Source organism: Scyliorhinus torazame, chromosome 1, assembly GCF_047496885.1.
Source record: "Scyliorhinus torazame isolate Kashiwa2021f chromosome 1, sScyTor2.1, whole genome shotgun sequence".
NCBI lineage: Eukaryota > Metazoa > Chordata > Chondrichthyes > Carcharhiniformes > Scyliorhinidae > Scyliorhinus > Scyliorhinus torazame.
In genome coordinates, this window is record NC_092707.1 from 392,101,028 (window position 1) to 392,117,341 (window position 16,314).

The window sequence follows — 16,314 nt, forward strand, 5'->3', positions numbered from 1 at the left end:
ATCCTGAATGATGATGAACACGGTCACCTTCACAACGAAAGATGACCAGTGGGAGGAAAAGCTTAATCACAAGGGTGGGCATGACAGTTCAACCTAATATTATTTGCTGGATGGATCATTATTATATCAGTCATCATGAGGAGGAATTCTAGCTGCTTTTATCTCTCTCCCGAGCCGGATGACACTGCAGGACTTTCCACTGGGGATTAACTAACACAGCAGAATCTGAGATAGGGGTCGCGATTCAACGGCCACGCTGCGCCCGAAAAGCAGCTCGCGTGGCCGATAGAAACTGGGAGACCCTTTCCGGGATCCACCCCCTCGCAACATCTAACTCGATATCCGCGAGGGGTTGCGATGTGAATCCTGCCCATATCGTTTTTTTTAGCAAATCTGCAAATTGAAGTGAGACAGCAAGTCTCGCTTCAATGTGCAGATTCCCGAGGTACCCGAGGCGTTGGTATCTATCCCCTTCGCCTCGGAGACCACGGGCGAGCGCCGTTCAGCACTAGTCCCCACAAACTGGGACCAGACGGAACGGCACATGTAGGGGTCGCCCAGGCGATTGGAGGCCCCCAAGTGCATGCCTTTTAGGCAAAGTGGTTCTTCGCGCTGCTGGTGCCACCCAGACACTGCCAGCTGGCAGGGGCACTGCCGGGGGGCACTGTCAAGGTGCCAAGCTGGCATTTGTTGTGTGCTGGCGATCGGGCAGGGGGTTTCCTGCACGGGTGTTGGGGGACCTCCCATAGTGCATTGGGGCTTGCGGTGGGGGGGCCGGGGTCATGTCGAGGCCCTAGAGATCAGGATGTCATTAGAAAACGGGGCTGTGTGTGGCCTAGTCCACGCGTTCCCTGCTGAGGTCCCTTATTTAACGAGAGTGGAGACATATAGCCATGTGTTCCTTGGCACTCACGTGACTGAACGCGCTCGTTATTGGACTTTGTTCCCATTTAGTTGAATTGCGCCCCAGGTGTGGGGACATGGAAGCATTGCGTATAGTATATTAAATCAGAGGGAAATTTATGTTATTCTCTTTTAAGAACAGTTACTGTGTCAAACCTTATGCTTTACTTGCAGCCTCCACTACCCAGAAAGGCAAAGATAGTGAGTGTAAGGGAGCATCACCACCTTCAATTTGCCCTCCAAGTCAAACACTATCTCAACAAATCGCTGGCTTTGAAAGCAGACCAAGGCAGGCCAGCAGCACGGTTCAATTCCCGTAACAGCCTCCCCGAACAGGCGCCGGAATGTGGCGACTAGGGGCTTTTCACAGTAACTTCATTTGAAGCCTACTTGTGACAATAAGCGATTTTCATTTCATTTCATTTTTTCACTTGGAAATATGACTTCATCATTTTCAGGTCAAATTTCATGGAACTTCCTACCTACCAGCACTGTGGGAATACCTTCATCAGGTGGACTGCAACGGTTCAGGAAGAACTTTCTCAAGGCAACTAGGGTTGGGCAATAAATGCCAGACTGGCCAACAATACCCATGGCCAGAGAAATTTTAAAACAAAATTCCACAGGATGTGGGCTCGCTGTCTAGGCCAGTATTTCTTTCTCATCCCTAATGTCCCTGAGAAGATGGTGGGAGCCACCTTTTTGAACCACTACCGTCCATGTGGCACACCTTGTTAGGAATGAAGCTCCACAGTTTTGACCCAGTGACAGTGAAGAAAAGGCGAAATAGTTCCGAGTCAGGATGATGGGTAACTTGGAGGGGAGCTTGCAGGTGGTGGTGTTTCCCGTGCATCTGCTGTCCTTGTCCTTCTAGGTAGAGGTCGCAGATTTGGAAGCTGCTGTCGATGGAGCCTTGGTGAGTTGCTGCGATGGATCTTGTAGATGGTACACGCGGCTGCCACTGTGTGTCAGTGGTGAAGGGGGTGAATCTTTAAGGTGGTGGATGGGGTGCTGGTCCAGCAGGCTGCTTTGTCTTGGACGATATTGAGCTTCTTGAATGTTGTCAGCTGGACTCCTAACGTCTGTAGATGGTGGAGTCAGAAGACAAGTTACCCACTGTAGAATTCCCAGTCTCTTGCCTGCTCTTGTAGTCGCAGTATTTGTGACTGGTCCAGTTCAGTTTCTGGTCAATGGTAACCCCCAGGTTGCTGATAGTGGGGGATTTAGTGAAGGAAATATCATTGAATGTTAAAGGGAGATGTTTAGATTCTCTCATGTTGAATGAATCAATAAAATCACCAGAGGAAGTCAGAAGATTTTGTTTTGGGGGTGGTAGTTCCTTTTCAATTAAGCACCAAAACATAATAGATGATGATATACTTGATTTTTAGCATACCTGTTTGTGCTCGATTGGCAGGACCAGGCTGTGGATACCTTCCCTGATACCCCTGGTGATGGCTGAGGAATGGAGAAGTGTGGGGCCGTTGCTCACACTGGGCCATGTGATGACTGCCTCCTCTATCACGGGGACCAGACCTTTCCCAGTTCTCTAGTGGTGCAAAAGGCATGACAGATCAATTTTACTCAATACATTGCTCACTACTGAAATAGTCAACAAGTAAATGATACTAAACTCATCCACAATACGAGTAAATTATGTGCAATTTTACAAGAAGCCTTGAGTAGTTTTTAACTCCCTTTTTCTGCTGATTTTTCTTGTTCCTCACTTGCAAAGGCATTGGAAAAAAACACTATTAATCAAACATTTCATTCCATCTCTGGGGTCTGTCCAATGCAGGAAAGGGGGCGAACAACAAAACTATTAAAATTCAGCCTTGGCAACTGACCTGTTACCCATGGCTGGGGGTTGCTCTGTATGCTTCTATTCTTCCTCACGCAAATACTGTCGATGAGAGACTTCAGCTTCTGAAACTCCTGCAGCAGGACATCCTACAACCAGGAACAAAAATGATCAGCAAGCTGACAAAGAAAATAAAGGCATCACACAAGATCACACATTTTGCAGCAGCCATCACTACAACAACAACTTGATTTTGTATAGTGCCTTTAACGTAGCAAAACGCCCCATGGCATTTCACAGAAGCATAGTTTTCTTTAAATAAATATTTTTATTCTCCTTTTTCACATTTGCATCCAAATTTACAACCACCAACAAACAATCAATGGTAACAAATACAATGTCAAACCCCTGGCCAGCAATCCCTTCCTCCCACCAACCCCCAAACAACCCTCAACATTTTAAATACAAACATCAAAGGAAAGGATTCAGGAATCCACCATCCACCCCATACATAGTCACCAACATGCACAGATCAACCCCTCGCCACCCCAACCCACCCCCCCATCACCCCAACCGCAATGTTCGATGTCATCCAATTCTTGAACGTGCATAATAAACAAAGCCCATGAATTGTAGAACTCTTCCATCCTTCCCCTCAACTCAAACTTCACCTTCTCGAGTGTTAAAAGCTCAACAGATCTCCCCCTCGCCACGCCAGGGCACAGGGTGGAGAGGCTGACCTCCACCCCAACAGGACCCGCCTTCGGGTGATCAGCGAGGCGAAGGCTAAAATATCTGCCTCCGCACCCGCTTCCAACCCAGGCCGATCCGATACCCCGACTATGGCCTCCAGGGGACCCAGCACAAGTATCACATGTACCACCTTCGAAATTACCCTGAACACCTCCCTCCAATACCCCTCCAGCTTTGAACAGGACCAAAACATATGAACGTGGTTTGTGGGTCCATCCCCCCTCCCCTGTTCAAAAACATCCTCTACCCCCTCAAAGAGTCTGCTCACCCTCGCCTTTGTGAGGTGCGCCCAATACACCACCTTCAGCTGTATGAGCCTCAACCTCACGCACAAAGTTGAGGCATTTACCCTCCGGAGCACCTCACATCACAACATCTCCTCCATGCTCTCTCCCAGCTCTTCCTCCCACTTTGCCTTAATCCCCTCCAACGGTGCCTTCTCTTCTCCCAGAATCGCCCATAAATCGCCAACACCACCCCCTTCTCCACTCCCCCTGTCGTCAGCACCTCCTCCAACAGTGTGGAGGCAGGCGCCACCAGAAAACTTTGTATCTCCTTCTTAGCGAAATCTCAGACCTGCATATACCTAAACATTTCCCCCTGCCCCAACCCATATTTCACCCCCAGTTCCTTCAATCCCGCAAACCGAGCCCCTAAAAACAAATCTTTTAATTCCCTGACTCCCTTCTTCTCCCAACTTCGAAAACTCCCATCCCACTTCCCTGGCTCAAATCTATAATTCCCCCAAATTGGCATTTCTCTTGGCCCCACCCCCAGATCTTCAACGTCGCTACTACTACTGTACTCCCTGAGTATTTCTCGGGGGCTATCGGGAGTGGCGCTGTTGCCAACGCCCTCAGCCCCGACCCCCTGCACAGACTCTCCTCCATTCTAACTCACTGGGCCCCCCCACCCCCTCCCCCCCCCTTCCCCCCCCAACCCAGCTCCTCACCTTCTCTGCGTTCGCCGCCCAGTAATAAAATAGGAAATTTGGAAAACCCAACCCCCCCTGACTGCCGTCCTCTCTGCAACAGCACCTTCCTAATCCTAGCCACCTCCCCCCCCCCCCCCCATATAAACGAGGTAATCATCTTTTCGACCTCCTTGAAAAATGCCTACGGCAGGAAGATCGGCAGCACTGAAATATAAACAAAAACCGCGGCAACATGTTCATTTTAACCACCTGTACCCGACCTGCCAGCAACAGAGGGAGACCATCCCACCTTGCCAGGTCTGCTTTCACCCACCCCACCAGACTAGAAATGTTATCACAGGAGCATTGTTGATCAAAATCAAAGCAGAGTGGTGAGTCAGTTTCAGCGGGAGCATTGCGGAAGGAGGTTGCTGGGAGGTAAGTCAACCTTTAAAAGCACTTGTCTTTGCAGGGGCAGGCCAGTCGATTTCGGCGGCGTGAGAACAGCTGGTGAGTGGTGAGTCAGTTTCAGCGGGAGCATTGCGGAAGGAGGTTGCTGGGAGGTAAGTCAACCTTTAAAAGCACTTGGGCGAAATTCTCCGTTATCGGCGGAAACTCCGCCGATCGGCGCACAAAACGGCGCAAATCCCACTTGTGTCACGTCATAAAAATGGGCCGATAGTCTGCGGCCCGAAATGGGCTAGCAGCGACGTAACGGGATCCGCGCTTGCGCAGTGGTTCACGCCGTGCAGCTCCCCCCCACCCGACCGGAACAGCCGACCGCAACACCCGACTTGATGGCTGGCCGTCGCTCAGCCCCGAGGTTCGAGTCACGCGATGTGGTGGATGCGGTGGAGCAGAGGAGGGACGCCCTGTATCCCGGGCACGGCCGCAGAGTTGCCCCACGCCACAGCCGGCGTCTGTGGAGGGAGGTGGCAGAGGCCGTCACCGCTGTGGCCCTAACACCACGGACAGGCACCCAGTGCCACAAGAAGGTGAACGACCTCGTCAGAGCAGGCAGGGTGAGCGTCCCCCATATCCCCCAAATCCCCCCTCCCCCAAATCCCCCCTCCCCCATATCCCCCCCTCCCCCATATCCCCCCCTCCCCCATATCCCCCCCTCCCCCATATTCCCCCCTCCCCCATATCCCCCCCTCCCCCATATCCCCCCTCCCCCATATCCCCCCTCCCCCATATTCCCCATATCCCCCCTCCCCCATATCCCCATATCCCCCCTCCCCATATCCCCCCTCCCCCATATCCCCCATATCCCCCCTCCCCCATATCCCCCCTCCACCATATCCCCCATATTCCCCCCTCCCCCATATGCCCCATATCCCCCCTCCCCCATATCCCCTCTCCCCCATATCCCCCCCTCCCCCATATCCCCCATATCCCCAAGTGAATCCAGCCCTAACCTTAACCTCTGCAATGCACGCGCAACCGATGGCGTGCATTCATTTACCTGCCTAACACTGTTGCCTTTTACCCCTGCCACCCCCCCCCCCCCAGGAGAAGCGCGCACACAACAATAGGGAGCATGTGAGGACTGGAGGAGGGCCCGCTGATGAGAGGCCACTGACCGTACACGAGAAAAGGGCCCTGGAACTGGCTGGCGGACCTGAGGACCGGGAGGTTGCTGATGCAGAGGTCGGGGCCCCACGAGCAAGTGAGCCACCAACAGCCCGTCCCCATATCCCCCCTCCCCTATATCCCCCTCTCCCGTATCACCTGATCACTGCCTGATGTCTAACCATGCATGCTTCATTGTGTATCGCAGGACCAAACGTCCAGGCACCCATCCCCGCAGATGCAGACCGCCCGCAGGATGCCCCTCGGAGACCACGGGAGACGGAGAGACCCGCACCCTCCAGCATGCGACGCCCGCAGGATGCCCCTCGGAGACCACGGGAGACGGAGAGACCCGAACCCTCCAGCATGCGACGCCCGCAGGATGCCCCTCGGAGACCACGGGAGACGGAGAGACCCGAACCCTCCAGCATGCGACGCCCGCAGGATGTCCCTCGGAGACCACGGGAGACGGAGAGACCCGAACCCTCCAGCATGCGACGCCCGCAGGATGTCCCTCGGAGACCACGGGAGACGGAGAGACCCGAACCCTCCAGCATGCGACCCCCGCAGGATGCCCCTCGGAGACCACGGGAGACGGAGAGACCCGAACCCTCCAGCATGCGACGCCCGCAGGATGCCCCTCGGAGACCACGGGAGACGGAGAGACCTGGAGCAACAGGGAGACGACACCCCCGTCACGTGCGGGAGCGACCACCCAGCGATGAGGGGGGCAGCCACAGGCCCCCGTCACATCCGAGCCAGGACACCACTACCCAGGACACCACTATCCAGGACACCCCTACCCGGGACACCACTACCCAGGACACCCCTACCCGGGACACCACTACCCGGGACAGCACTACCCGGGACAGCACTACCCGGGACAGCACTACCCGGGACAGCACTACCCGGGACAGCACTACCCGGGACAGCACTACCCAGGACACCCCTACCCGGGAAGACGAAATACCGGACAGTGACTCAGAGTGGATGGGTGGAGACGAACCCCCACCCCAAAGTGCCATGGACTCAGAGTGGGACGAAGAGCACGACACAACGCCACTGCTGTCACCAACACCCTCCACCATCGCAGAAACACTCACCACGGTTGGGCACTTTAGTGATGAGGCGTCTGGTACACTCACTGGTGCGCACAACACAGCCGTCCCGGTACAGCAGGTGGAGGTAGGAGCAGCAGAGGGACCGGGCGGTCGGAGGGCAGCCCAGGCCAAGCGAACATCTGCCGCCCAGATGGATCCCGGGTTCCTGCAGTTACCACACCCACACATAGATCCGATGCAACCACCGGCACGGAGACGAGCGAATAGGGTGACGGGTGGCTTGCGGCGGCTGCGGTCGCAGGTGGAGGAGTCCACCCGCGTCCAGGAGCTGGGAGTGGTCCCGGTCATGCGTGCCACCCAGGCTGACACCGCACGGGTGGCGTCCGCGGTGGAGGCAATGGGTGCGACGGTGTCAGACATGGGGAACGGTTTGCGAGGCCTGGGGCCTTCCGTGCAGGCGGCGTCTGTGGCCCAGGAAATGGCTGCCCTCTCACAGGAGGCCATGAGCCAGTGCCAGCGCCAGATGGCAGAGGCGCTCAACGCCATAGCCCAGTCTCAGCAGGCCATGGCCCAGTCTCAGCAGGCCATAGCCCAGTCTCTGCAGGCCATGGCCCAGTCTCTGCAGGCCATGGCCCAGTCTCAGCAGGCCATCGCTGAGGGCATCGGCGCCAGTGGCCATGTGCGAGCTGGCGTCGCACTGTCGCAGACAGGGTTCGACAACCCCCTGGGCTCCATGGCTGCAAACCTGCAGACCCCTGTCGATACCAGCACGGGCCTCCAGGACAGGCAGCGCCAGATGTCGGGGGCGCGTCGGATGGCCAGTCCGTTCGCATCCCCCACCCATGTAGAGGCCTGGGGGCCATCGGGCACCCCGAGGGAGGAGGAGGTGGTGTGGTCCGTCCCGGCTCCCTCTGTAGGGGAGGTCCCGGTACACCGCGACACCTCGGACTCCCCCCCTTCCGTCCCAGGTGCATCGGGTGGGCAACGGGCAGGACAGGCTGGCAGCTCGCCATCCCAGTCGCCCGGGCCGCAGCCTGGCCCATCTAGGCCAGGACGCCCCAGGAAACGGCCGCCAAAGGGATCCAGTGTCAGAGGGCAGGAATCACAGGAGTCCACCTCCAGTTCTGCTGTACCGTCTGGGGAACCAAGTAGACGTAGTCAAAGGGCCCGTAAGGCCAAACAATTAGACACTGAGTAAGTTGGCACGGGTGCAGGGCACAGATGAGTTTTAGGCGCTAGGGCACGTGCATGAACTCCTTTGGTTATTAAAGTCAATGTTACACCTACCGAAGCTGCATTTGTGCTCTGTCCAAAGTGTGCGGGGGTGTCATGTACGTTGAGCGCAAGTGTGTGTGTGAGGGGTGGTCTTACCTCAGCCCCAGGTGAGTCTGCCCCCTTCCCCCTGGGCCGCCATCAACACCCCCCGGGCAGAGGACGGGACCGTGCGCTGCAGTGTCACAGCCGCATGCAGGGATGGTCCGGGTGGATGGTGGTACTGTGGCCATGGGTCAGACATAGTCCAACGATGTAGAGCCAGGAGCTCATCGGAGGCGGGTTGTCATCATTCTCCATGGCCTGCGATAGACACGCGTCCACCCGCAACTGGGTGAGCCCGGCCCGTTGTGCCGCCGGTGGATCGGCAATTGGGAGTGGGGGGGTGGTGTGCATGCGGGTGGGGTGTGTGGGGTTGGGGAGGGGGGTGAGGGTGCTGGGTGGGTGGATGGGTGGGGGGTGTGGGTGGTCGGCTGTTGTCATGGTGTGCGGTCTGTGGCCATACTACCCGATTCCCACGCCCATCTAGTCAGTGAAGCGGGCGTCTATCAGTCTGTCCCGTGCCCGCTGGGCCAGCCGGTAACGGTGGACAGCCACCCGTCTGTGTCTACCCCGTCTGCCCTGACCATTGCCCCCATCCCCCTCATCTGGGGAGGACTGGGCCTCTTCCTGCTGCTCCTCCACTCCGCCCTCCCTTGCCTGCGGCACATCGCCCCTCTGCTGGGCTATGTTGTGCAGGACGCAGCACACCACAATGATGCGGCCGACCCTATCTGACCGATACTGGAGGGCGCCCCCAGAGAGGTCCAGGCACCTGAAACGCATCTTCAGCACGCCAAAGCACCTCTCGATCACTCCCCTTGTCGCTACATGGGCATCATTGTAGCGGTTCTCCGCCTCATTGCGTGGCCTCCGTATAGGCGTCATCAGCCACGATCGCAATGGGTAGCCCCTGTCGCCCAGCAACCAGCCCCTCAGCCGGGGATGGCGTCCCTCGTACATGCCGGGGATGGATGACCGCGACAACACAAATGAGTCGTGTACACTGCCTGGGTGACGGGCGCAGACGTGCAGGATCATCATGCGGTGGTCGCAGACCACCTGTACGTTCATCGAATAGGTCCCCTTCCTATTAGTGAACACGGCCCTGTTATCTGCAGGTGGCCGCACGGCGACGTGCATCCCATCGATCGCGCCCTGGACCATGGGGAACCCGGCAACGGCAGAGAAGCCCACGGCCCGGGCATCTTGGCTGGCCCGGTCCACGGGGAAGCGGATGTAGCGGTGCGCTATGGCATAAAGGGCATCTGTCACTGCCCGGATGCACCGATGCACCGATGTCTGCGATATGCCGGACAGGTCCCCACTCGGCGCCTGGAATGACCCCGTTGCATAAAAGTTCAGGGCCACCGTAACCTTGACGGACACGGGGAGAGGGTGTCCCCCGCCAGTGCCACGCGGTGACAGGTGTGCCAGCAGGTGGCAGATGTGTGCCATGGTTTCCCGGCTCATCCGGAGTCTCCTCCTGCATTCCCGGTCCGTGAGGTCCTGGTATGACTGCCGGGGCCGGTACACACGGGGCGCCCTCGGGTGCCTCCGTTGCCGTGGGGCCGCGACGTCCTCCTCCCCCTCCTCGTCCTGTCGGTCAGGTGTCCCTCCAGCCTGGGCGGCTGCCGCCTGCCCCTCTGCGGCAGCCTGCGCCGCCTCTCTGGCACGCTCCTCCTCCTCCTCCTCCTCCTCCTCATCCAGGGCAACATAGACATGAGCGGCTGCCACCACGGCGGCCAACATCGCTGGATGGTCTGAAAACATGACGGCCTGGTGGGGGGGAGGGGAACGACGACATGTCATCATTGCCCATATCCCCTCCTCCCCCCAGCCAGGTGGCATGGACCGCATGGGTCCAACTGTTGGAGGCTGGCACCTGGCCAGGTGGACCAACTCATTTGCCCTCCCATCACCCACCCCGGCACGGACCCCCTCCCCAACCCCCAACCTCCACCCCAGCACGGACCCCCCCCCAACCTCCACCCCGGCACGGACCCCCTCCACAACCCCCAACCTCGACCCCGGCACGGACCCCCCCCCAACCTCCACCCCAGCACGGAGCCCCCCCAACCTCCACCCCGGCACGGACCCCCTCCACAACCCCCAACCTCCACCCCTGCGCGGACCCCCCCCCAACCTCTACCCCAGCACGGACCCCCCCCCCAACCTCCACTCTGGAACGGACCCCCTCCCCAACCTCCACCCCGGCACGGACCCCCTCCCCAACCTCCACCCCGGCACGGACCCCCTCCCCAACCTCCACCCCGGCACGGACCCCCTCCCCAACCTCCACCCCGGCACGGACCCCCTCCCCAACCTCCACCCCGGCACGGACCCCCTCCCCAACCCCCAACCTCCACCCCAGCACGGACCCCCCCCCCCAACCTCCACCCCGGCACGGACCCCCTACACAACCCCCAACCTCCACCCCGGCACGGACCCCCTCCCGGCACTCCCCCGGAGCCCAGCCTACTCTAACCACCCCCCCCCCCCCCCCCGCCGCACACACACACAAGCCGAGACACACCTCTCCTCAGGCAATCAGTCTGCGGCCACGCCATTTCCTGCCCAGAGCCAACCCCCCAGGCCGTCACTCACCTCCTCGCTGGTCGGCGTGAGCCTGGAGCACCGGGTCACGCCGATGAAAAGGAGGTTTGATTCACGTCGACGTGAATGGTCATCACGTCGACGGGACTTCGGCCCATCCGGAAGGGAGAATATCGGCAGGCCGCAAATCGGCTGCCTTGCGCAGACCCGTGACATTCTCCGCGGCAGCGGCGCCATTAACGCCCCGCCGACTTTTCTCCCTTCGGCGACTTCGGCGGGGGCGGGATTCACGGCGGCCAACGGCCATTCTCCGACCCGGCGGGGGGTCGGAGAATGACGCCCCTTGTCTTTGCAGGGGCAGGCCAGTCGATTTCGGCGGCGTGAGAACAGCTGGTGAGTGGTGAGTCAGTTTCAGCGGGAGCATTGCGGAAGGAGGTTGCTGGGAGGTAAGTCAACCTTTAAAAGCACTTGTCTTTTGCAGGGGCAGGCCAGTCGATTTCGGCGGGAGAACAGCTGGTGAGTGGTGAGTCAGTTTCAGCGGGAGCATTGCGGAAGGAGGTTGCTGGGAGGTAAGTCAACCTTTAAAAGCACTTGTCTTTGCAGGGGCAGGCCAGTCGATTTCGGCGGCGTGAGAACAGCTGGTGAGTGGTGAGTCAGTTTCAGCGGGAGCATTGCGGAAGGAGGTTGCTGGGAGGTAAGTCAACCTTTAAAAGCACTTGTCTTTTGCAGGGGCAGGCCAGTCGATTTCGGCGGGAGAACAGCTGGTGAGTGGTGAGTCAGTTTCAGCGGGAGCATTGCGGAAGGAGGTTGCTGGGAGGTAAGTCAACCTTTAAAAGCACTTGTCTTTGCAGGGGCAGGCCAGTCGATTTCGGCGGCGTGAGAACAGCTGGTGAGTGGTGAGTCAGTTTCAGCGGGAGCATTGCGGAAGGAGGTTGCTGGGAGGTAAGTCAACCTTTAAAAGCACTTGTCTTTGCAGGGGCAGGCCAGTCGATTTCGGCGGCGTGAGAACAGCTGGTGAGTGGTGAGTCAGTTTCAGCGGGAGCATTGCGGAAGGAGGTTGCTGGGAGGTAAGTCAACCTTTAAAAAGCACTTGTCTTTGCAGGGGCAGGCCAGTCGATTTCGGCGGCGTGAGAACAGCTGGTGAGTGGTGAGTCAGTTTCAGCGGGAGCATTGCGGAAGGAGGTTGCTGGGAGGTAAGTCAACCTTTAAAAGCACTTGTCTTTGCAGGGGCAGGCCAGTCGATTTCGGCGGCGTGAGAACAGCTGGCTGGTTAGTCAATTTCAGCAGGAGCTGAGAATTTTTCTTTTTTTTTTCTTTTTTTTTATTTTAAATTAGTTTTTTAGGTGGGAACAGGAAGTCGACCCGCGGACGTCTGGGAAGACCCTCCCCAATAAATTCTGGTGGAGAGGAAACCCGAGACACTACACGTGTAGTGTCTCACACCCGCCCTCCTCCTCTAACCTAATAATAAAATCCATTGGTCTGAGGTAAGTACCATATTTTATTATATTGTTATTATTTTTTAGCCAGATCTTGGTAGAAAGTTGGAGGAATGGCAGGGAAGGGAGTGCAATGTTCCTCCTGCAGGATGTTTGAGGTGAGGGATGCAGTTAGTGTCCCTGCTGATTTTACCTGCAGGAAGTGCTGCCATCTCCAGCTCCTCCAAGACCGAGTTAGGGAACTGGAGCTGGAGTTGGAAGAACTTCGGATCATTCGGGAGGCAGAAGGGGTCATAGATAGCAGCTTCAGGGAATTAGTTACACCAAAGATTGGAGATAGGTGGGTAACTGTAAGAGGGACTGGGAAAAAACAGTCAGTGCAGGGATCCCCTGCGGTCGTACCCCTGAGAAACAAGTATACCGCTTTGGATACTTGTGGGGGGGGGGACTTACCAGGGGTAAGCCATGGGGTACGGGCCTCTGGCACGGAGTCTGTCCCTGTTGCTCAGAAGGGAAGGGGGGAGAGGAGCAGAGCATTAGTAATTGGGGACTCTATAGTCAGGGGCACAGATAGGAGATTTTGTGGGAGCGTGAGAGACTCACGTTTGGTATGTTGCCTCCCAGGTGCAAGGGTACGTGATGTCTCGGATCGTGTTTTCCGGGTCCTTAGGGGGAGGGGGAGCAGCCCCAAGTCGTGGTCCACATTGGCACCAACGACATAGGTAGGAAAGGGGACAAGGATGTCAGGCAGGCTTTCAGGGAGCTAGGATGGAAGCTCAGAACTAGAACAAACAGAGTTGTTATCTCTGGGTTGTTGCCCGTGCCACGTGATAGTGAGATGAGGAATAAGGAGAGAGAGCATTTAAACACGTGGCTACAGGGATGGTGCAGGCGGGAGGGATTCAGATTTTTGGATAACTGGGGCTCTTTCTGGGGAAGGTGGGACCTCTACAGACAGGATGGTCTACATCTGAACCTGAGGGGCACAAATATCCTGGGGGGGAGATTTGTTAGTGCTCTTTGGGGGGGTTTAAACTAATGCAGCAGGGGCATGGGAACCTGGATTGTAGTTTTAGGGTAAGGGAGAATGAGAGTATAGAGGTCAGGAGCACAGATTTGACGTCGCAGGAGGGGGCCAGTGTTCAGGTAGGTGGTTTGAAGTGTGTCTACTTCAATGCCAGGAGTATACGAAACAAGGTAGGGGAACTGGCAGCATGGGTTGGTACCTGGGACTTCGATGTTGTGGCCATTTCGGAGACATGGATAGAGCAGGGACAGGAATGGATGTTGCAGGTTCCGGGGTTTAGGTGTTTTAGTAAGCTCAGAGAAGGAGGCAAAAGAGGGGGAGGTGTGGCGCTGCTAGTCAAGAGCAGTATTACGGTGGCGGAGAGGATGCTAGATGGGGACTCTTCTGCCGAGGTAGTATGGGCTGAAGTTAGAAACAGGAAAGGAGAGGTCACCCTGTTGGGAGTTTTTTATAGGCCTCCTAATAGTTCTAGGGATGTAGAGGAAAGGATGGCGAAGATGATTCTGGATAGGAGCGAAAGTAACAGGGTAGTTATTATGGGAGATTTTAACTTTCCAAATATTGACTGGAAAAGATATAGTTCGAGTACAATAGATGGGTCGTTTTTTGTACAGTGTGTGCAGGAGGGTTTCCTGAAACAATATGTTGACAGGCCAACAAGAGGCGAGGCCACGTTGGATTTGGTTTTGGGTAATGAACCAGGCCAGGTGTTGGATTTGGAGGTAGGAGAGCACTTTGGGGACAGTGACCACAATTCGGTGACGTTTACGTTAATGATGGAAAGGGATAAGTATACACCGCAGGGCAAGAGGTATAGCTGGGGGAAGGGCAATTATGATGCCATTAGACGTGACTTGGGGGGGATAAGGTGGAGAAGTAGGCTGCAAGTGTTGGGCACACTGGATAAGTGGGGCTTGTTCAAGGATCAGCTACTGCGTGTTCTTGATAAGTATGTACTGGTCAGACAGGGAGGAAGGCGTCGAGCGAGGGAACCGTGGTTTACCAAGGAAGTGGAATCTCTTGTTAAGAGGAAGAAGGAGGCCTATGTGAAGATGAAGTGTGAAGTTTCGGTTGGGGCGATGGATAGTTACAAGGTAGCGAGGAAGGATCTAAAGAGAGAGCTAAGACGAGCAAGGAGGGGACATGAGAAGTATTTGGCAGGAAGGATCAAGGAAAACCCAAAAGCTTTCTATAGGTATGTCAGGAATAAGCGAATGACTAGGGAAAGAGTAGGACCAGTCAAGGACAGGGATGGGAAATTGTGTGTGGAGTCTGAAGAGATAGGCGAGATACTAAATGAATATTTTTCGTCAGTATTCACTCAGGAAAAAGATAATGTTGTGGAGGAGAATGCTGAGCCTCAGGCTAATAGAATAGATGGCATTGAGGTACGTAGGGAAGAGGTGTTGGCAATTCTGGACAGGCTGAAAATAGATAAGTTCCCGGGACCTGATGGGATTTATCCTAGGATTCTATGGGAGGCCAGGGAAGAGATTGCTGGACCTTTGGCTTTGATTTTTATGTCATCATTGGCTACAGGAATAGTGCCAGAGGACTGGAGGACAGCAAATGTGGTCCCTTTGTTCAAAAAGGGGAGCAGAGACAACCCCGGCAACTATAGGCCGGTGAGCCTCACGTCTGTAGTGGGTAAAGTCTTGGAGGGGATTATAAGAGACAAGATTTATAATCATCTAGATAGGAATAATATGATCAGGGATAGTCAGCATGGCTTTGTGAAGGGTAGGTCATGCCTCACAAACCTTATTGAGTTCTTTGAGAAGGTGACTGAACAGGTAGACGAGGGTAGAGCAGTTGATGTGGTGTATATGGATTTCAGCAAAGCGTTTGATAAGGTTCCCCACGGTAGGCTATTGCAAAAAATACGGAGGCTGGGGATTGAGGGTGATTTAGAGATGTGGATCAGAAATTGGCTAGCTGAAAGAAGACAGAGGGTGGTGGTTGATGGGAAATGTTCAGAATGGAGTACAGTCACAAGTGGAGTACCACAAGGATCTGTTCTGGGGCCGTTGCTGTTTGTCATTTTTATCAATGACCTAGAGGAAGGCGCAGAAGGGTGGGTGAGTAAATTTGCAGACGATACTAAAGTCGGTGGTGTTGTTGATAGTGTGGAAGGATGTAGCAGATTACAGAGGGATATAGATAAGCTGCAGAGCTGGGCCGAGAGGTGGCAAATGGAGTTTCATGTAGAGAAGTGTGAGGTGATTCACTTTGGAAGGAATAACAGGAATGCGGAATATTTGGCTAATGGTAAAGTTCTTGAAAGTGTGGATGAGCAGAGGGATCTAGGTGTCCATGTACATAGATCCCTGAAAGTTGCCACCCAGGTTGATAGGGTTGTGAAGAAGGCCTATGGAGTGTTGGCCTTTATTGGTAGAGGGATTGAGTTCCGGAGTCGGGAGGTCATGTTGCAGCTGTACAGAACTCTGGTACGGCCGCATTTGGAGTATTGCGTACAGTTCTGGTCACCGCATTATAGGAAGGACGTGGAGGCTTTGGAGCGGGTGCAGAGGAGATTTACCAGGATGTTGCCTGGTATGGAGGGAAAATCTTATGAGGAAAGGCTGATGGACTTGAGGTTGTTTTCGTTGGAGAGAAGAAGGTTAAGAGGAGACTTAATAGAGGCATACAAAATGATCAGGGGGTTGGATAGGGTGGACAGTGAGAGCCTTCTCCCGCGGATGGATATGGCTGGCACGAGGGGACATAACTTTAAACTGAGGGGTAATAGATATAGGACAGAGGTCAGAGGTAGGTTCTTTACGCAAAGAGTAGTGAGGCCGTGGAATGCCCTACCTGCTACAGTGGTGAACTCGCCAACATTGAGGGCATTTAAAAGTTTATTGGATAAACTTATGGATGATAATGGCATAGTGTAGGTTGGATGGCTTTTGTTTCGGTGCAACATCGTGGGCCGAAGGGCCTGTACTGCGCTGTATTGTTCTATGTTCTATAAAATT

General features: G+C 55.6%; 1 protein-coding gene across 3 annotated transcripts in view; it reads right to left on the bottom strand.

Moving 5' to 3' along the window:
• The window catches only part of fam120b (family with sequence similarity 120 member B), a 94,031-nt gene that overhangs the window by 21,096 nt on the left and 56,621 nt on the right, over positions 1-16,314 (bottom strand). For all 3 annotated transcript variants that reach the window (XM_072513053.1, XM_072513061.1, XM_072513045.1), the window contains 2 exons: positions 2,751-2,853; positions 2,300-2,452 (listed from right to left, as the gene is read on the bottom strand). In XM_072513053.1, the coding sequence (XP_072369154.1) occupies positions 2,300-2,452; positions 2,751-2,853 (256 nt within the window). The remainder of the gene's footprint in view (positions 1-2,299; positions 2,453-2,750; positions 2,854-16,314) is intronic.